Genomic DNA, 21957 nt, shown 5'->3' with positions numbered 1-21957 from the left:
AAGCATTTTAAAAATTCACTCTTGTTTAATTGGATTTACAGTAACTAGCCTTAGTATGTTTGAAAAGTTGTAAGAAGAATTTGCACAAACCTAATTCAGCAGCAAACTTGTTCGAGGAATGAGTTTCGTGAGGTTATGCTAATTTTGTACAATACATTAGTTAAACCACATGTGGAATACTTTGTACAATTCTGGGCGCAATGCTACAAAAAGGATGTAAGCCGCGGAGAAAGTTTAAAGACAAAGAAAAATTATTTTGAGTACATGGCGGGTGACATGAGGAAAAGTTGAAAAAGCTCAATCTTTACAGCTAAAGATTTAAGGGGGAAGTCCACTGTGGTAAATAAAATACTAAATGATTTAGATATGATAAATCAGGAATATTACTTTAAGAGAAGGCAGGACAGCAACCAGATGCTATAAGTATAAACTGACAAAAAATAAATTTGGCACAGATACCCAAAAGGCCTTCTTGCAAAGGGTGATGAATGTCTCGAATAATCTATCAAGCAGGATATTCAAGACAAGGTAATTCGAAACATGCCTGGATGCCAAGCTGAGATTTAAAACGCTACAGGTTCCAATGGGTTGGAAGTACTTTTCTCAGTCATTGGGGCCCTCTACCAGTCTATCTCTTTACATTCTACCACCGAAAAAACCTCAAATGTCTGCCTCACACAAACAGCGTTTTGTGAAGTGTAATTGTGTCTCAGGTTTACCACTCTGGGGGAAATAGCAAATAAGGAAACTATAAAAATGTTGAAAATTAGAACCCACATATTGGGGGCGATTCTCCGGGCCCCGCGCCGGGCCAGAGAATCGCCGCAACTGCACCACGACGACAGCGCGCGATTCTCCGAGGTGCGGAGAATCTTAGAGTCTGCCCAGCAGCAAGCCAAGGTTGGGAGATTGTGCAATCCTCCAGCCAATCCATCTGCTGCATCCAAGCCTCATCCAGTTACCACTATTATGGGAGATTTTTCCGATGTCTGTGGACAAGTGCACTGAATTACGTGAGTGTTGAAAAAGCGGGTTGATTGGAGGGAAAACCTGTAAAGGAATCTACCTGATTTCCTTCCAATTTATTTGAACAGACAAAAATCTGGCCCAAATCATGCCCTGATATTTGAGACATCCAGGCCTACAGATGGAGAGCCAGGAAAATGCTGTCAACTTTGTTTTATCAAGTACAATAAAGACAAAGTTGAAACATTATAAAACCTTCTGGTTACAGTATTAAATTCAGTTCTTCAGAAACTCTATATTATGGATTAATTTTAATCTAACTCTTCACACAAGAATTCCACACCTGGCCATTATCCGCAATAGACAGTAAAATCAGGTGTCATGTAAAAGGTGTATTACACCTGATCACCTCAGTTCCGAACAAACATATAGAATTACATTGGAAGTACAATCCAGGAACAGGCCATTTGGCCCTGCCACTCTATGTTGGTGTTTATGCTTCACTTGCACTTACCCTGTATAAAACACTGGAAGATCACTAAATCGAGGCAGCAAGTCTTCTCTCATTCATCTTTTCACTAAAACATCTGGGGTGGGAATCTTCCGTAATCGGCGGAGCAGGCAACTCCAGCGGGACGGAGTGGCGTGAACCACTCCGGCGTTGGGCCGCACCTTCAGGGGCTAGGCCCACCATGGAGTGGTTTGCGCCCCGCCGGCCGGCGCGAAAGGGGCTTGGCGCCACGCCGACCGGTGCCGAAGGGCCTCCGCCGGCCGGCGCGAGTTGGCGCATGCGCGGGAGGGCTTTGTTTCCGCACCGGGAACGGCGGACAGGAACAGCCTCCGGTGCGGAAGGATAGAGTGTCCCCATGGCACAGGCCCACCCGCAGATCGGTGGGCCCCGCTCGCAGGCCAGGCCACCGTGGTGGCACCTCCCAGGGCCAGATCCCCCCGCTCCCCCCCAAGAACCCCGGAGACCGCCCACGCCACCAGGTCCCGCCGGTAAGGACCTACTCCAATTAACACCGGCGGGACTGGCAAAAGACCAGGGGACTTCGGCCCATTGCGGGTTGGAGAATTCGGGCAGCCCCAGGGCCCATTGAGTCGCGCCGTACTCCGCCATTCTTTGAGGCGGGCGGCGCGACTCACACAGGGTCGGTTTTTGGGGGGCTGGAGAATTTGGAGGACGGCGGGGGTGGGATTCACGCCGACCCCCGGCGATTCTCCGACCCGGCCCCTGTTTATAGAAAAAGAAAATTATCAAAAACGTTTTAAAATTGGGTATAAAGATCATGGACTGTCAGGAGAAAAATTGTGCATGCAGGATTTTTAAGGTGCAGGTTTAAAAAAATGTTTCCAGGGAGATTACAGATCCCTTGTAGTCATAAAATTTACATATAGGAGTGTACTGTCTCTTTCTTCACACTAAACAGCTTACGTCATCTGACTCTCATTCAGAGAGGTCCAAATCCTGCATTCATTAGAGCGGATTCCTGTTTCAGAAAACAAAAAAGAAAATTATAAATTTTGAAAACTTTTGAATTCTACAAACATTCTAATTCAAAACCCTATCATAGGCAGGAGGTTACAAAATAGAAAGAATAATAATAATCTTCATTAGTGTCACAAGTAGGCTTACATTAACACTGCAATGAAAGGGGCAGCACGGTGGTGCAGTGGTTACCACTGCTGCCTCATTGCGCCGAGGTCCCAGGTCGATCCCAGCTCTGGGTCACTGTCCGTGTGGAGTTTGCACATTCTCCCCGTGTTTGCGTGGGTTTCGCCCCCACAACCCAAAAATGTGCAGGCTAGGTGGATTGGGGAAAAAAAATGAATTGGGTACTCTAAAATTATTTTTTTTTAGAACACTGCAATGATGTTACAGTGAAAATCTCCTAGTCACCACACTATGGCGTCTTTTCGGGTACATGGAGGGAAAATTCAGAATGTCCAATTCACCTAAGAAGCACATCTTTCGGGGCTTGTGGGAGGAAACTGGAGTACCCAGCGGAAACTCACGCAGACACCGGTAGAACGTGCAGACCCCGCGCAGACCATGGCCCAACACAGGAATCGATCCCGGGTCCCTGGAGCTGTGAAGCAACAGTGCTAACCACTGTGTTACCGTGTCGATTGATCAGATGGGCAGAATAGTGGCAGATGGTATTTAATCCTGATAAGTGTGAGGTGATGCACCTTGGAAGAAGAAACAGGACAAGGGAATATGTAATGAACGTCAGGACACGAGGGGCGAGATTCTCCACTCCCGTGCCGGTTGGGAGAATCGCCTGGGCCGCCAATGTTTCCCGGGACGCTGGTCCGAGGCCCTCCCGCGATTCTCCCAAGCGGCGGGAAAGGTCCCGTCGAGTTCCGCGGGCCGGAGAATCGCCGGAAATACCCAAAATGGCGATTTTCCGGCACCCCCGCTATTCTCAGGCCCGGATGGGCCGAGCGGCCAGGCCAAAACGGCGGGTTCCCCCCGGCGGCGTCCACACCCGGTCGCTGCCGTCGGGAACAGCGCGGGAACGCTGGGGGGTGGCCTGCGGGGGAGGGGGGATCCTGCACCGGGGGGTACCTCAAATGTGGCATAGCCCACGATCGGTGCCCACCGATCGTCGGGCCGTCCTCTCTGAAGGAGGACCTCCTTCCTTCCGCGGCCCCGCAAGATCCGTCCGCCATCTTCTTGTGGGGCGGACTCAGAGAGGACAGCCAACCCGCGCATGCACGGGTGACGCCAGTTATGCGGCGCCGCCTTTACGCGGCGACAAGGCCTGGCGAGTGTAGATGACGCGGCCCCGATCCTAGCCCATTGTCGGGGCCTGAATCGATCGGGATCGGGGCCGTTTCGCGCCGTCGTGAACCTCGACGGCGTTCACAACAGCGTGGGCACTTCAGCGCGGGAGTGGAGAATCCCGCCCGAGGTACCTCAAAAGAACAGATGAAATTTGGGGTAATTGTTCACAGGTTCCTGAAGGCAGCAGAGCAGGTGAAAGGGCAGTTAAGAAGGCATATGGGAAACTTGCCTTTATCAGTCGTGGCATAGAATATAAGAGCAAGGAGATATGTTGGAGCTCTACAGAACATTGGTTAAGCTACAGCTGGAGTAGTGTGTCCAGTTCTGGTCACCTCACTATAGAAAGGAGGTCATAGCACTGGAGGGGGTATAGAGGAGGTTCACCAGGATATTGCCTGGGATGGAGCATCTGAGTTATAAGGAGAGACTGGATAGGCAGAGGAGAGAAAGCTGAGGGGGGATATGATTGAGGTGTATAAGATTATGAGGGGTTAACAAGACGCAGCTGTTCCCTTTGGTTGAGGGGTCAATCACAAGGGAGCATAGTTTTACAGCGAGGGCCAGGAGTTCTGAGAGGACTTGAGAAAAAGAAAATTCACTCAGAGGGTGATGAGAATCTGGAATGTACGGCCTGGGAAGGTAGTGGAGGCTGGAACCTCACAACTTTTAAAAAGCACTTGAAACACCATCACATTCAAGGATCTGGGACAAGTGATAGCAAGTGGGATTTGCACGAGATTAGGGGTAGTTATTGCCGATGCACACTCAATGGTCCTTTCCTGCATTGTATGACTCTATGACACTATTCAAAAGAAGGATGTGGTTTTATTTTACTTTATTTTCCTCCTTTTTCACATTTTCGCCCAAATTTACACCCAACAGTAAACAATAATCAGTAATGAATGCAGTGCCAATCCCCATATCAATCCCATCCTCCCACCAAACATTAGCCCGCATGTTAACATAAACAAATGGCAAAAAGGAATCAGGAATCACCTATAGTCACCATTAACACATACAGTCCCTCTCCCCCGCAATCCCCCTCCCGAATGTTCGACGAAATCCAATTCTCGAAAGTGAATAATGAATAACGCCCATGAATTGTAGAACCCTTCCATCCTTCCCCTCAGTTCAAATTTGACCTTTTCAAGCATCAAGCATTCCAGCAGGTCCCCTTTAGGGATTACCATAAAACCCTCCTTCCAGTAATCCTCCAGCTTTGGACAGGACCAAAGCATATGAATGTGGTTTGCCCCCCGCCCCCCCGCAACGTTTACACACATCTTCTACCCCCTCAAAGAGCCGGTTCATCCTCGCCCTTGTAAAGTGTGCTCTATTTTCATCTGTATCAGCCCCAACCTCGCACACGAGGTGGAGGCGTTAACCCTCCGGAGCACCTCACACCAGAACCCCTCCCTCATACCCTCTCCCAACTCTTCCTCCTACATTGCCTTGATCCCTTCTAGCGGCGCCTTCTCCTCTTCCAAAATAGCCCCGTAAACCGTCGATACTACCCCTTCTCCAGTCCCCCTGTCGTCAACACCTTCACCAGCAATGTGGAAGCCGGCTCTACTGGGAAGCTCGGTATCTCCTTTATCACAAAGTCTCGAACCTGCACGTATCTAAATATTTCCCCCTGCTCCAGCCCATACTTCACTCCCAGCTCCTTCAATCCTGCAAACTGACCTCAAAGAAACACATCTTTTAGAGTCCTAATTCCCTCCTCCTCCCATCTCCAAAAATTTCCATCCCACTTCCCTGGCTCAAATTTATGGTTCCCCCGAATCGGCATTTCCCGTGACCCTGCCCCCAACCCAAAGTGCTGGCGAAACTGCCTCCAAATTCTCAACAAAGCTATTACTACCGGACTCCCTGAGTATCTCCCTAGGGCCGTCAGGGGAGGCGCTGTTGCTAGCGCTTTCAATCCTGACCCCCCACTCTGACCCATTGGGAGTCAAACCCTCTGACCCAGCTCCGTACCTTCTCCACATTTGCCGCCCAGTAATAATACATCAGATTCGAAAGACCCAAACCACTTGCCTGCCTTCCTCTCTGTAGTAGCACCTTTCTAATTCTGGCCACCTTCCCTCCCCACATGAACGAGGTAATCATCCCTCAATCTCTCTAAAAAATGCCTTTGGCAGGAAAATTGGCAGGCATTGGAAAATAAACAGGAATCGCAGCAACGGGACTTCCGGTTGCGGCTATGCTGAGCTAAGTCGCACGTTCGGCAGCTCCCACCAGAAACGGACGTTTGGGCTCTTTTGAGGGGTACCAGCGGCATTTGTTCGCCGGTTCCCAGTGTGGGAAGGGGACAGTACGATTTCCCCGGCACTGTATGGATTGGACCAGGAGTGGAGCGGTGAAAAAAGTAATTCTGGTGCAGCGAAAAGTGCGAGGGAGGAAAGCCAAGATGGTGGCGGGTGGAGACGAGGCAGTGTGGGCGCAAGAGCAGCAGGAGTTTCTCAAGCGCTGCTTCACGGAATTGAAAGCAGAGCTGCTGGAGCCGATGAAGGCTTCGATCGACAAGCTGGTCGAGACCCAGAAGGCCCAAGGGGCGGCGATCCGGGAGGTGCGGCAGAAGGCCTCGGAGAATGAGGACGAGATATTGGGCCTGGCGGTGAAGGTGGAGGCGCACGAGGCGCTGCATAAGAAATGGCGGGAGAAGTTCGAGGACATGGAGAATCGGTCGAGGAGGAAGAATCTGCGGATTCTGGGTCTCCCGGAGGGAGTGGAGGGGTTGGATGCTGGAGCATATGTGGTCACGATGCTGAACACGTTGATGGGCGCGGGTGCCTTTCCGAGGCCCCTGGAGCTGGATGGGGCCCACCGAGTCCTGGCGAGGAGGCCCAAGTCTAACGAGCCGCCACGGGCGGTATTGGTACGGTTCCACCGCTTGGTGGACAGGGAGTGTGTCCTAAGATGGGCAAAAAAGGAGTGGAGCAGCAGGTGGGAGAATGCAGAAGTCAGTATATACCAGGACTGGAGCGCGGAGGTGGCCAAGAAGAGGGCCGGGTACAATCGAGCTAAGCCGATTCTGCATCAGAAGGGGGTGAAATTCGGGATGCTGCAACCGGCGCGATTGTGGGTCACGTTTAAGGACCAGCACCATTACTTTGAGACGCCGGAGGAGGCGTGGACCTTTATTCAGGCCGAAAAGTTGGACACGGACTGAGGGTTGGTTGTGAGGGAAGGTCGCGGGGGACTACTGTGGTTACTGTGCTTTGGGGGATGTTCTATTCTGTTCTGTATTGTTTCCTTGGGTGCTGTGTGGGGTAGGGTGAAATGGTTCAAAGTGGGGGTTTTGAGAGAGTGTGGGCGTCGGTGGTTGGAAGGACGGGGCCCCGTTGGGGGGAGGGGAGATGGGAGGCCCGAGCTGGGGGAGCTGGGATTAGGCCGCAAAAGAGAGCTGCGCCAGAGAGGGCGGGGCCAGTCTAATGGAAAGCGTGGGCTTTTTCACGCACCAGGGAAGGAAGGGAGCAGGGCGGGGGGGGGGGGGGGGGCGGTGTTGGAGAGGAGCAGGACAGAAAGGGGGGGGGGAGGGGAGACTACCACACTGGGGGGTCGATGGGAGTGGCCGGGGTCAGCAGGAGTCAGCTGACTTACGGGAATGCTATGGGGGAGCAACGCAGCTAGGGGGGACGAGGAGGGGAACTGGGTTGCTGCTGCATTGGCCAAAGGTGAGCTGGAGCTCGGAGAGAGAGTCGGGGCGGGGGTCTGCCGCTGGGGGGAATGGAGAGTGCAGGAGGCGCGGGCACGTGGCTGACCTAGCAGGGGCGGGGGGCGGGAAGCCCCCTGATCCGACTGATAACGTGGAATGTGAGAGGCCTGAACGGGCTGGTCAAGAGGGCCCGTGTGTTCGCGCACCTGAAGGGACTGAAGGCAGATGTGGTTATGCTCCAGGAGACGCATTTGAGGGTGGCAGATCAGGTTAGGCTGAGAAAGGAGTGGGTAGGGCAGGTATTCCACTCGGGGTTGGACGCAAAGAATCGAGGGGTGGCGATTTGGTGGGGAAGCGGGTGTCGTTTGAGGCGCTGAACATCGTGGCAGACAATGGGCGTAGGTATGTGGTGGTGAGTGGTAAGCTGCAGGGGGTGCGTGTGGTATTAGTGAATGTATATGCCCCAAATTGGGACGATGCCGGATTTATGCGGCGCATGTTGGGCCGGATTCCGGACCTGGAGGCAGGGAGCTTGATAAGGGGGGGTGGGACTTCAACACGGTACTTGATCCAGCATTGGACCGCTCCAGGTCCAGGACGGGTAAGAGGCCGGCAGCGGCCAAGGTGCTGAGGGGGTTTATGGACCAGATGGGAGGAGTGGACCCATGGAGGTTTGTCAGGCCGGGGGCCAGGGAATTTTCTTTTTTTCCCACGTCCATAAAGCCTACTCCCGGATAGACTTCTTCGTTATGAGCAGGGCACTAATTCCGAGGGTGGAGGGCACGGAGTATTCGGCCATAGCCATCTCAGATCATGCCCCACATTGGGTGGAGCTGGAGCTAGGGGAGGAGAGGGACCAGCGCCCGTTGTGGTGCCTGGATGTGGGCTTGCTGGCAGATGAGGAGGTGAGCGGGCGGATCCGGGGGTGCATTGAAGGCTATCTAGAGGCTAACGATAATGGGGAGGTGCAGGTGGGCGTGGTCTGGGAGGCGTTGAAGGCGGTGATTAGGGGAGAGCTAATCTCCACTAGGGCCCACAAGGTGGGATATGCTGCCACTCTCCCTGGCGGGTAGGGTACAGTCGGTGAAGATGACAGTGCTCCCGAGGTTCCTTTTTATATTCCAGTGCCTCCCCATCCTGATCCCCAAGGTCTTTTTTAAGCGGGTCAGTAGGAGCATCATGGGATTCGTGTGGACGAAAAAGACCCCGAGGGTGAGAAGGGTTTTTCTGGAGCGGAGTAGGGACAGAGGAGGGTTAGCGTTACCTAATCTGTGTGGGTATTACTGGGTTGCCAATGTGGCGATGATACGCAAGTGGGTAATGGAGGGGGAGGGGGCGGCGTGGAAGAGGCTGGAGATGGCGTCCTGTGTGGGCACGAGTCTGGGAGCGCTGGTGACAGCACCGCTGCCGCTCCCACCGACTAGGTACACCACGTGTCCGGTGGTGGCGGTGACTTTGAAAATTTGGGGGCAGTGGAGGCGCCACAGGGGTGAAGTAGAGGCTTCGGTTTGGTCCCCGATCTGGGAGAACCTCTGTTCGTCCCGGGAAGAATGGATGGAGGGTTCCTGAGCTGGCACAGGGCAGGAATTAGAAGGATGGGGGACCTGTTTTTAGATGGGACGTTTGCGAGCCTTGGGGCGCTGGAGGAAAAATTTGGGCTTCCCCCCGGAAATGCCTTCAGGTACATGCAGGTAAGGGCGTTTGTAAGACGGCAGGTGAGGGAGTTCCCGCTGCTTCCAGCACTCAGGATCCAGGATAGGGTGCTCTCGGGGGTGTGGGTTGGAGAGGGCAGGGTCTCGGCGATCTACCAGGAGATGCAGGAGGAGACCTCGGTGGACAAGCTAAAGGGTAAATGGGAGGAGGAGCTTGGGGAGGAGATAGACGAGGGTACGTGGGCGGACGCCCTGGGTAGGGTTAATTCTTCCTCCTCTTGCGCCAGGCTTAGCCTGATACAATTTAAGGTTCTTCACAGAGCGCATATGACAGGGACGAGGCTGAGCAGGTTCTTTGGGGTGGAAGACAGGTCTGGGAGGTGCTCGGGGAGCCCAGCAAATCATACCCATATGTTCTGGGCGTGCCCGGCGCTGGATGGATTCTGGAGGGTATTGCGAGGACGGTGTCTAAGGTGGTGAATACCCAGGTTAGCACTATTTGGGGTATTGGACGAGCCGGGAGTGCAGGAGGCGAAAGAGGCCGGTATTCTGGCCTTTGCGTCCCTGGTAGCCCAGCGGAGGATTCTGCTACAGTGGAAGGATGCGAGGCCCCCCCGAGCGTGGAAGCCTGGATCAGCGACATGGCAGGGTTAAATTGGAGACTGTAAAATTTGCCTTTTGGGGGGGGGGGGGGGAAGAGATTTGTGATGTAGTTGTAAGATGTTTATTTATGTGTTCTTTGTTTTTCTTTTTTCTGTAAGGGGGGGGGGTGGTTTGTTGAAAATATGTAAAAATGTGAACAAAAATATTTCTTTAAAAAAAGGAATCGCAGCAACATGTTCATTTTAACCGCCTGTACCCAACCCGCTAGGGACAGAGGGAGACCATCTCAACTTGCCAAATCAGCTTTCACCCTCCCCACCAAACTAGAAATGTTGTACCTACGGAGCCCCCCCAATCTCGAGCAACCTGCATCTCCAGGTATCTAAAGTGAGTCCCTGCCCTATGGAACGGCATCGCCCCCCCCCACCCCTGCCCCCACTCCTGGCCGAGACACCACAAAATATTCACTCGTCCAGATTTAATTTGTACCCCCAGAAAAACCCAAACACCCAAAGCAGTTCCAGTATAAGACTTGCTTTTATAAGCATATTACAGGTAATGAGATACTTTTGAAGTGCAGTCACTGCTGTGATGAAATAATACAGCATGCAATAATAACTAGATAATCTGTTTTTAGTGTTGATTAAAGGATAACTATTAACCAGAACACTGGGTGAACTCCCTTTTTCTATTTTGAAATACTGTCATGGAACCTTTCATGAGAGCATGTCTATCTGATTGTGCAGATGGGCATCTGATTGTGCAGATGGTTTAATGTCTCATCTGGAAGATGATACATTTGAAGCGATAGCTTAGAATTTGGTGCTCAAGTCCCTGGAGTGCGACAACTTTCTGACTCAGAGGTGAAGCTTTGACTGACACCTCTTAGATTAGGATAAATGGTCGGCACAACATCGTGGGCTGAAGGGCCTGTACTGTGCTGTACTGTTCTATGTTCTATGTACCTAGCTCCAAGAGTCTACAAAAAAGAAGGGCATGCCCACTGAAAAGTGAATACATAAGGGCAGCAGAAACAGCCCACATTCTGCACTTAATAGCATGAACAAAGTTCCTAGAAGGCTCAAGTGGTAAAAGCAGTATTTAATTAACCGAAGATTCCTGGTTTGGTCCCACCCATGGTGAGTTGATAAAGGGGGCTAGAATTGCCCATAGTATCTTGGTTTAGAGAGTAGAAGAGCAGCCAGGCCACCTGCCTCATACTGTTACTCAGCAGCCCTGCTAGGAGGTAGACATACAGACATCACGCACCCTTTTGTTTCCCCTGGATTTTCTTTTGGCAGTGTCTAAAATTGTAATGGGGTAAACCGGCAGTGCAGCCGGTGGGCTACCCTCCACTTTTCCTGCCGGAGATGACACTTTGCCTAAAAATGGAAAAACTCCGCACATGGTCTTGACTTTGGACACAGAAATATCTGTGTGTGCTTCATGCTTTGAGTTTGAGATAAAGATTAGGAGGTACGAAGTTTAGATTTACTTTTACTCTCCAGGATAATCTTGGAGGAAGAGGTTTTGGTTATTGAGAAGGAGCAACAGTACAACTTGAGGTGGCACAGGTAGGTCTTGTAGAGAACGGCCAGTCTAGTCATTCACCATATGTCCAAGCTCACAGTGTGCAATTTGGAGGTTGCAAACGTGGCTGCTGTGTCAAGGCAAGGGCATTGAAAGTTATAGAACCAAGATGTTTATATGTTGTTAAGACACAAATCTTAAAAGCTGTGGAGTACATTGACTGCGGCACAGGTATCAATGTAGGTGGCAGGACAGAAGAGGAGTTTGGAATTAGCGACCAAAGTTAAGAATGATTTGAGGGGTAGTGTTATAGTGGAAAATGTCATTACATTTTTTCCTTGCTTTCCAGAATTGCCGTTAACTTAAGAATCCCTAATAAATACAGTTCACAGAATACAATTTCCAAATTTTGTCAGAAGCCACAGTGAAAGAGAAGGGGACCGGACATACACTTTTGATTCATATCTATGCTCCAATGAGGACAAGGTTCTTTTAAGATACTGTATGAAATTCAAACAGGAATAGGTCATGAGGCAGAAAGTCAATTTATGCACACTGCAACAGAATTGTTATGTTGTAATTTCCTTAACCAGTGCACCTCCCGGTACCTCAATTCATTGGCCCAAGGTGAACTCAGGTTAAGACTTCTTCAATTGCTTAATTAGTTGTCTGTTGCACTGACGGACTGGCCCTAAACTGTACATAGGAGTCACTCTGAAAATAAGTCAAATATTGTTCCATGTAATGGTTTGGACAAGTAACTTCTGAACAAAGAAAATCTTTATAAAACATGGAATGGATACTTACTGTGGATGTGTATCCAGTTTTAAAGAATTCACTTTACTTCTAGTCATTGGATAACTTATGCCACCCCTGGAGACCCATAACAGATTACACATTGATTACAGGAACATAAATTACCCAGCCACATATGGTCAGTGGAGTCGAATATCATTGAGCACAGAGGCTTGACATCTTTTAACTTCAAGCATATAAAGACACTGTCGCAGTTCAACACATTTTCAGGGATCCAATTAATGTAAAACAAGTCATCTGCTCACAGCTTACCCAAACTTTAAATTCTGAAGATTTGTTTGAGTGAGGCAAGGGCTGGAATGTAATTTAAAGAGCCTTATTCAGCTGCCAATAAAAATATTGGGTGGTGCATAGTGTGTATAAATAGGAGGTAAAAGCTAAGCAGGTATCCATTAACATGTCTGGTTGGGATCTTGTTATGTTTCTTACTTTGATGCGGAGATCAAATCAGAATATGTACCATTACAGTAAAATATGTTGAATGCTTTCATTCACTTTAAATTGCAAGCTCAAAGGATTTCCATAATAGAAAACAGCTTTGAAAGTTGTCTTGGCAGAACCTCTCTCAGCGTTGAGGGATGCTCCACTGAGGCAGGATGATTGGGGGTGTGGAAGGGACAGGTGTTGAAATGTCCTATTTGAGAGCCTCATCCTTTGCAGAGGCAGAAACACTTTGACTTCAATATAGTTGCACGTAACAAATTTTGTTTTAAAACCTGAAGTCTGATGGGGAACTGTGCTGGAGCTGGCACAAAATATATCACAAGTCCACAGGTTCAGTCATGCTGTCATGGGAAATTGACAGGCGTTCCCGCACAGGAAGTAAAAATTCAAAAAAAACGTCACACAGGGCAGCCAGTGCACCTTCTTAAACCCCTCAATAGGTAACTATTGGTGGGAGATCCCAGAAGCAGGTTTCTAGGTAGCCCACTTTACGGGGTAATTGTTATATTCCAGGAGGGAAAATGGGGCATATATATTAAAGTTAGAAGGAAAAAAAGAATGTTTTTTTTTGCTACAAATTGTTATTTTAATAACTAGAATGTTTTGATATTTTTTAATGGAAATTCAGGAACAAGCTTGCTGTACAGCTGTAGTTCTTCATCTTCACGTATAGCTCTTCAATATGGGTTCAATTATAATTAGGAACTAATTGGGGCACCAGAGGATATTCACAGTAAAGGAGCTTTCCCATTAACCATGCCAAGATTACATTGATTGAAGCAGAGACAGTTCAGTAGCAGAGAGCCCACTGCTGTAAAACTCAGTGTTGCTCCACATCAGATTTCACACAAAGGAGATGATTGTACTAACCATAAGTGTGTAGAATGTCTCTGCCATTGCTTCTTCATAGAACTGTTCCTCGCGTTTGTATTCAGGGTGGTTTCTTCCAGCTTTCTGGATTCTTCGATCCAGACTCTGCAAGACAAGCTGTGTCATGTCTTTGCCCTTCTTGTTAGATTGCACTTTCATAAATTTGTTAATTTTATCTACTGGGAGAAGGTCATCAATAACCTGAAGTAGATGAAATGAGAAACAAACCAATCAGATAACAGCAAAACCATGACTCGGCATTTTCAGTGTTGAACATTAACATTAATCTTTGATGATTCAAAGATTCATTTTGTCTACGCTTCATTTCTTCAACACTGGCTATGCTATGGGGCTGCACCTTTCCTAAGCTCTAGCTGGTTCAACCTTCTGCAGTTCACATCCTGGGAACTATGACCAGTGAGCCTAATGTCAGTAATAGGGAAGTTGCTAGAATCCATTGTCAAAGATTTCAGAGCACAGCATTTAGAAAATAGTGGTATAATCAGAAAAGGTCAGCATGGATTTACGAAAGGGACATCATATAGGGACATCATCAAAGGGACACGATAGTGACATTTATGGGGCATCTTGACAAATACATGAATAGGATGGGAATAGAGGGATACGGACCCAGGAAGTGTAGAAGATTGTAGTTTAGTCGGGCAGCATGGTCGGCATGGGCTTGGAGGGCCGAAGGGCCTGTTCCTGTGCTGTACATTTCTTTGTTCTTTGTTATCATGCTTGACAAATCTACTAGCATTCTTTGAAGATGTAACTAGTAGAGTTGGCCAAGGAGAATTGGTGGATGTGGTTTATTTAGACTTTCAGAAGGCTATTGACAAGGTCTCATAGATTACTATGCAAAGTTAAAGTGCATGGGACTGCGAGTAATGTCTTGAGGTAGATAGCAAATTGGTTAGCAGACAGGAAACAAAAAGTCAGAATAAATGGGTCTTTTTCGATAGGCAAGAAGTGACTATTGGGGTACAACAAGGATCTGTGCTAGGACCCCAACCGTTCACATTATATATTAATGATTTGGACGAGGGAACAAAATGTATTATCTCCAAAATTGCAGATGATAGTTTTAGAAGAGTGAGAGGGGATCTTATAGAAACATGTAAAATTCTAACAGGATTAGATTATACAAAGTTGGGTGGGAGGGTGAGGTGTGAGGAGGATTCAGAAATGCTTCGGTGGGATTGGGACAGGCTGAGTGAGTGAGCATATGCATGGCAGTTGCAGTATAATCGCCTGTTCGGGGAGGCTGGTACGGGAATTGAACCGTGCTGCTGGCATGCCTTGGTCTGCTTTCAAAGCCAGCGATTTAGCCCTGTGCTAAACCAGCTTTGAGTACAGGAATAGGGATGTTTTACTGAAATTATATAGGACATTGGTGAGTTGGTGAGGCCACATCTGGAGTACTGTGTGCAGTTTTGGTGTCCTTATCTCAGGAAGATGTTCTTGCTATGGAGGGAGTGCAGCGAAGATTCACTGGGCTGATTCCTGGGATGGTGGGACTGTCATATGAGGAGAGACTTAGTCGGCTAGGATTATATTCCTTGGAGTTGGAGTTTTAGAAGAGTGAGAGGGGATCTTATGCAAATTTATTCTAACAGGATTAGACAGGGTAGATTCAGAAAGAATGTTCCCAATGGTGGGGGAGTCCAGAACTAGGGGTCATAGTTTGAGGATAAGGGGTAAACCTTTTTGGACTGAGGTGAGGAGACATTTCTTCACCCAGAGAGTGGTGAATCTGTGGAATTCACTACCACGGAAAGTAGTCGGGGCCAAAACATTGTGTAATTTCATAAAGGAATTAGATATAGCTCTTGGGGCTAATGGGATCAAGCAATCTGGGGGAGGGGGGGGGGGGGGAAAGCAGGATCAGGGTATTGATCCTGATGATCAGCCATGATCATAATGAATGGTGGAGTACACAGCTTGCATCCCAACAATGCTTTGCTGAACTTCAGTAAAGTGTGCCTTAATTTACCCAAATTATTTTCTTTCCATTTCCCACAGCAGATATTCTAGGTGATATTCCCAATTTAGCATAAAAGTATACCACAATATTGGGCCATTTGTGTTGTGACCTCACATTAACAAGAAACTGGGTTGAGAATTCTGTACTATATTTCTTATAAGAACCTGTAGCCAACTTGGAAAATAAACTTTCAACCCATTTGTTTGAATCTGATTTAAATTTAGGTCTGAAAGGTGAGAGAAGATCTTCGGAATCTTCTCCTCTGCTGCTGGGATTTTACCAATGGTAGGGGGTTAAGCATGCCACTTGGCACCATGGGTTCGTGAAGCAGGGGCCCTTGTTCAAGCTCCCTGTGCCCAGAGGACTTCCACGGCTTGTCCTCTCTGGCCATCTCGCTGTATCTTCTCCCCCTGCCCGACTAGCTGTGGTGAAGCCACCCCACTTATTCCCATTGCTGTTCCGGATTAGGGTCTGGCTGCAGTTCCTGTGGTGCTGTTTCTATAATTGGAGCGCTGTTGGCCATCTCATTGGCTAGCAGCTTGTGAAGGAGGACAACTTCCTACATGGGACCAAAGCCACTACCTCAGGCAGTTAATTGCCTGATGACCATAAATTCTGTGTGCGGCCTGCCAGCCTAGCTGAGGCAGGCTTGTGCCCAACTATTCATCCTCTGGGCGGGGCCACTGTTTCCACATAAAATTCTGGCCAATGTTTCTAAACTCACCGGTAAATCATAGTGTTCATCATCAAAGTAATGTCCATCCCATACTTCTATTGTAATGCTGCTGTATTCTTTTGTAAATCTCAACGCCTTTTTATTCAGACACTTTCCCATTACGTACTTCACAGGATGTGAAAGCGCATCATTCAGAAACTCCTAAGCAGGGAAAAAATATGAATATATACTGGTTTTGTTGTCACAATTTTAGCCTGGATCTAACTGCTATGATTAGTAGTACCATTTTATTCAAAAGGTACGCTTACAAGAGGTGGCATCTTAAGTACTGTGTTTTAGCAAAAGTGATAAGATGGAACTGACAAGGGCTTTAATCTGTTAACCGTATACTACCACATGGCCCAAGGTACCCTGTGTGGTCAGTTGATGGATATAAGTTTTCAAAATGAGTGTCATAACCATTGTACCAGTCAATACGTTGCAAGCAGGCGGGTCTCAGCAAACAGAGTCTAAAACAGTGGACTACAGCAAATCATCTATAAATTTAGTAAACAAGGGTCTATTACAGCAAGATCAAAACTATAACAAAGTCTTCTTCTAAAAGCTATTATTTATCTTGGAAAATACAGTGAGTGTATTATAATTGCATAATACAGATTGATTATTTCTCCAGCAAAAGGCAGTGAATGGAGGATAGTTACAAATGATGTGCATAAAATTGATCCCACACATAAATGTAACCCCCCTGTCCCCGACCCCGTCCCAAGGGGCTTTGAATAGAGCCCATCCCTGGCAGTGCCAGGGCATGACCCTCTCCCCTAAGGGGCTACTTACCTCAGCGACCCCAATAGATCCACTTGCCTGTTTCTTGTTTGGTTAAACCTGTTGTAAACCCTGCTGACTTGATATCACATCGGTGAGGCATGGATATTTAGTGACGGCGGATCATGTGGTGGGGGCTAGTTAATAATATTTCAATAAATGGAAATCTATTCAAATGAGGGTCATGGTATTTGTGTGGGTGAACCTTGTGACGTCGCTGGCAAGGGGCGGGGAAAATCAGGCAATGCGATCTCTCCAGAGAAAACGGTTTGCCGAATCTCGCAGGATTCTCCCCCCGCATTGTCTACCCTGCGCACGGCTTGTATGGGCTCAAAATCGGCCCTTTAATGTGTCACTATATGCAGCCTCGAGTTCTTTCTAGTACACAAGATGATGGCACAATTGGAGCAGCACTTCAGAAACTCACAGAGAAACTATCAATTCACCCTACAAGCAGGAGCCTGCAATTAAAAGGTTAACCAGTTAACCAAATGGGAAATATTGACATGGAAATTTGCAATATTTGCAAAGATGTGACCTAATGTTGTGACAACAGGAAGCAATGTACAGATATTTATTTATCTGGACAAATGCTTAACTTTTATCCAGTTATTTTATTTAATAATGTAACATTTACATTAATTTCTTGCCATTTCTACACTGAAGTAGGGCCCATGCCACTGACAGCAGGTGTCACTCAAAAGTCACCTGAGCGACTTCCGGGTGCGGCGATGACCAGCTGAGTCGCACGTTTCGGCAGCTCCCGGTGAAACGGACTTTTGGGCTCTTGATAGGAGCCCCAACGGCAATTTTGACGGCTAAAAACACTGTGCGGTAAACCAGAAGGGAATCCCCCCTGGATACGGATGAAAAAAGGAGAAAGTGGCCGGATTGCAGTGGATCCTTTAGAACAGCGGCAAGGAAGGCAGGCAAAAACCAAGATGGCGTCGGAAGGTGGCAGTTTAACATGGGGCCCTGAACAACAAGAGTTCTTGAAATGCTGTGTGGAAGAGCTCAAAAAGGAAATGAAGAAAGAGCTGTTGGCCCCGATACTACAGGCGATCGAAGGGCTAAAGGAGGAACAAAAGACCCAGGAGCGGGAGCTCCGGGTCGTGAAGGCAAAGGCAGCCGAGAATGAGGACGACATACAGGGCCTGGTGGTGAAGACGGAGATGCATGAGGCACATCAGAAACGATGTGTGGAAAGGTTGGAGGCACTGGAGAACAACGCAAGGAGGAACAACTTGAGGATTCTTGGTCTTCCTGAAGGTGCGGAGGGAGCGGACGTCGGGGCATATGTGAGCACGATGCTGCACTCGTTAATGGGAGCGGAGGCCCCGGCGGGTCCGTTGGAGGTGGAGGGAGCATACCGAGTGATGGCGCGAGGACCGAGAGCAGGAGAAATTCCCAGAGCCATAGTGGTGAGATTCCTCCGTTTTAAGGACAGAGAAATGGTCCTTAGATGGGCAAAGAAAACCCGGAGCAGTAAATGGGAGAACGCGGTGACCGCGTTTATCAAGACTGGAGTGCGGAGGTGGCGAGAAGGAGGACGAGCTTTAATCGGGCCAAGGCGGTGCTTCATAAAAAGAAGACAAAATTTGGAATGCTGCAACCGGCAAGACTGTGGGTCACATATCGAGGGAGGCACCACTACTTTGAGACAGCGGATGAAGCGTGGACTTTTATTGTGGAAGAAAAACTGGAATGAGCGGGTTATTAAAAAGAACATTTGAACAAAGTGGTGGGGCGAATGTGGGGGGCGAAGAGGGGGGTTAAAAAGGGGGGAAAGAGGAGTTTTATGTACTAATCCTGCGATGTGGTAACTTTTCTCTCTTCCACAGGTGGTGATGGGGGGAGGAGGGGAGGTGGAGGAGATGGGGCGTTGGCCATTGGGGGCGGGGCCAAGGGAGAAGCGCGGGCTTGGTTCCCGCGCTATGATAATCATGGCGGGAATAGAGAAGCAGGAAGGAGGGGGCGTCGCACGGTGCGAGCCGAGGTCACGGGGGGAAACCGAGGTCGGCCAGAGTTTGCTGACTTCTGGGAGCAACATGGGGGGGAGTAATTACGCTAGCGGGGGATCTAGCGGGGGGGGGGGGGGGTGGGAGGGGGGAATTACTGGGTTGCTGCTGCTGGGGAGAGGGGGGAGCTGGTATGGGAAGGGATGGGCGGGGGGGGCACCGCCTGGGGGAGATACAGCTGCGTGGGAACCGGGTGAGGAGCTGGAAACTGGGGATGACTAATCGACAAGGGGGGGGGGGTAGGAAGCCCCCCAACCCGGCTGATCACGTGGAACGTGAGAGGGCTGAACGGGCCGATAAAGAGGGCACGGGTACTCGCACACCTTAAGAAACTTAAGGCAGATGTGGTTGTGTTACAGGAAACGCACCTGAAACTGATAGACCAGGTTAGGCTACGCAAAGGATGGGTGGGGCAGGTGTTCCATTCGGGGCTAGATGCGAAAAACAGGTGGGTGGCTATATTAGTGGGGAAGCGGGTAATGTTCGAGGCAAAAACTATAGTGGCGGATAACGGGGGCAGATACGTGATGGTGAGTGGCAAACTACAGGGGGAGACGGTGGTTTTAGTAAACGTATATGCCCCAACCTGGGATGATGCCAATTTTATGAGGCGGATGCTAGGACGCATTCCGGACCTAGAGATGGGAAAGCTGATAATGGGGGGAGATTTTAATACGGTGTTGGAACCAGGGCTGGATAGGTCGAAGTCCAGGACTGGAAGGAGGCCGGCAGCAGCCAAGGTACTTAAAGATTTTATGGAGCAGATGGGAGGTGTAGACCCGTGGAGATTTAGCAGACCTAGGAGTAAGGAGTTCTCGTTTTTCTCCTATGTCCATAAAGTCTACTCGCGAATAGACTTTTTTGTGCTGGGAAGGGCATTGATCCTGAAGGTGAGGGGAACGGAGTATACGGCTATAGCCATTTCGGATCACGCTCCACACTGGGTGGACTTGGAGATAGGGGAGGAAACAGGAGGGCGCCCACCCTGGAGAATGGACATGGGACTAATGGCAGATGAGGGGGTGTGTCTAAGGGTGAGGGGGTGCATTGAAAAGTACTTGGAACTCAATGATAATGGGGAGGTCCAGGTGAGAGTGGTCTGGGAGGCGTTGAAGGCGGTGGTTAGAGGGGAGCTGATATCAATAAGGGCACATAAAGGGAAGCAGGAGAGTAAGGAACGGGAGCGGTTGCTGCAAGAACTTTTGAGGGTGGACAGACAATATGCGGAAGCACCGGAGGAGGGACTGTACAGGGAAAGGCAAAGGCTACATGTAGAATTTGACTTGCTGACTACGGGCACTGCAGAGGCACAATGGAGGAAGGCACAGGGTGTACAGTACGAATATGGGGAGAAGGCGAGCAGGTTGCTGGCACACCAATTGAGGAAAAGGGGAGCAGCAAGGGAAATAGGGGGAGTGAGGGATGAGGAAGGAGAGATGGAGCGGGGAGCGGAGAGAGTGAATGGAGTGTTCAAGACATTTTATAAAAAATTATATGAAGCTCAACCCCCGGATGGGAGGGAGAGAATGATGGGTTTTTTGGATCGGCTGGAATTTCCCAAGGTGGAAGAGCAGGAAAGGGTGGGACTGGGAGCACAGATCAAGGTAGAAGAAGTGGTGAAAGGAATTAGGAGCATGCAGGCGGGAAAGGCCCCGGGACCGGATGGATTCCCAGTCGAATTCTATAGAAAATATGTGGACTTGCTCGCCCCGGTATTGACGAGGACCTTTAATGAGGCAAAGGAAAGGGGACAACTGCCCCCGACTATGTCTGAAGCAACAATACCGCTTCTCTTAAAGAAGGAAAAGGACCCGCTACAATGCGGGTCCTATAGACCTATTTCCCTCCTAAATGTAGATGCCAAGATCCTGGCCAAGGTAATGGCAATGAGAATAGAGGAATGTGTCCCAGGGGTGGTCCACGAGGACCAAACTGGGTTTGTGAAGGGGAGACAGCTGAACACGAATATACGGAGGCTGTTAGGGGTAATGATGATGCCCCCACCAGAGGGGGAAACGGAGATAGTAGTGGCGATGGATGCCGAGAAAGCATTTGATAGAGTGGAGTGGGATTATTTGTGGGAGGTGTTGAGGAGATTTGGTTTTGGAGAGGGGTATGTTAGATGGGTGCAGCTGTTGTATAGGGCCCCGATGGCGAGCGTGCTCACGAATGGACGGGGATCTGCATATTTTCGGCTCCATAGAGGGACAAGGCAGGGATGCCCTCTGTCCCCATTATTGTTTGCACTGGCGATTGAGCCCCTGGCGATAGCGTTGAGGGGTTCCAAGAAGTGGAGGGGAGTACTTAGAGGAGGAGAAGAACACCGGGTATCTTTGTATGCGGATGATTTGTTACTATATGTGGCAGACCCGGCGGAGGGGATGCCAGAAATAATGCGGATACTTGGGGAGTTTGGGGATTTTTCAGGGTATAAATTGAACATGGGGAAAAGTGAGTTGTTTGTGGTGCATCCAGGGGAGCAGAGTAGAGAAATAGAGGACCTACCGTTGAGGAAGGTAACAAGGGACTTTCGTTACCTGGGGATCCAGATAGCCAAGAATTGGGGCACATTGCATAGGTTAAATTTAACGCGGTTGGTGGAACAAATGGAGGAGGATTTCAAGAGATGGGATATGGTGTCCCTGTCACTGGCAGGGAGGGTGCAGGCGGTTAAGATGGTGGTCCTCCCGAGATTCCTCTTTGTGTTTCAGTGCCTCCCGGTGGTGATCACGAAGGCTTTTTTTAAAAGGATTGAAAAGAGCATCATGGGTTTTGTGTTGGCCGGGAAGACCCCGAGAGTGAGGAAGGGATTCTTACAGCGTAGCAGGGATAGGGGGGTGCTGGCACTACCGAGCCTAAGTGAGTATTATTGGGCCGCTAATATTTCAATGGTGAGTAAGTGGATGGGAGAGGAGGAGGGAGCGGCGTGGAAGAGATTAGAGAGGGCGCCCTGTAGGAGGACTAGCCTACTAGCTATGGTGACAGCCCCATTGCCGTTCTCACCGAGGAACTACACCACAAGCCCGGTGGTGGTGGCTACACTGAAGATTTGGGGACAGTGGAGACGGCATAGGGGAAAGACTGGAGCCTTGGGGGGGTCCCCGGTAAGAAACAACCATAG

General features: G+C 49.3%; 1 protein-coding gene across 2 annotated transcripts in view; it reads right to left on the bottom strand.

Annotated features, from left to right (window-relative positions):
* Positions 1-21957, bottom strand: part of LOC140386972 (uncharacterized) — a 156683-nt gene that overhangs the window by 5295 nt on the left and 129431 nt on the right. For both annotated transcript variants that reach the window (XM_072469926.1, XM_072469927.1), the window contains 3 exons: positions 16045-16197; positions 13334-13534; positions 2402-2456 (listed from right to left, as the gene is read on the bottom strand). In XM_072469926.1, coding sequence (XP_072326027.1) covers positions 2418-2456; positions 13334-13534; positions 16045-16197 — 393 coding nt within the window. In that variant the 3' untranslated portion in view covers positions 2402-2417. The remainder of the gene's footprint in view (positions 1-2401; positions 2457-13333; positions 13535-16044; positions 16198-21957) is intronic.

The sequence above is a fragment of the Scyliorhinus torazame genome, chromosome 12 (assembly GCF_047496885.1).
Source record: "Scyliorhinus torazame isolate Kashiwa2021f chromosome 12, sScyTor2.1, whole genome shotgun sequence".
Classification (NCBI taxonomy): domain Eukaryota; kingdom Metazoa; phylum Chordata; class Chondrichthyes; order Carcharhiniformes; family Scyliorhinidae; genus Scyliorhinus; species Scyliorhinus torazame.
The sequence above is the reverse complement of the archived record's forward strand: the minus strand, read 5'-3'. Positions and strand labels throughout refer to the sequence as shown.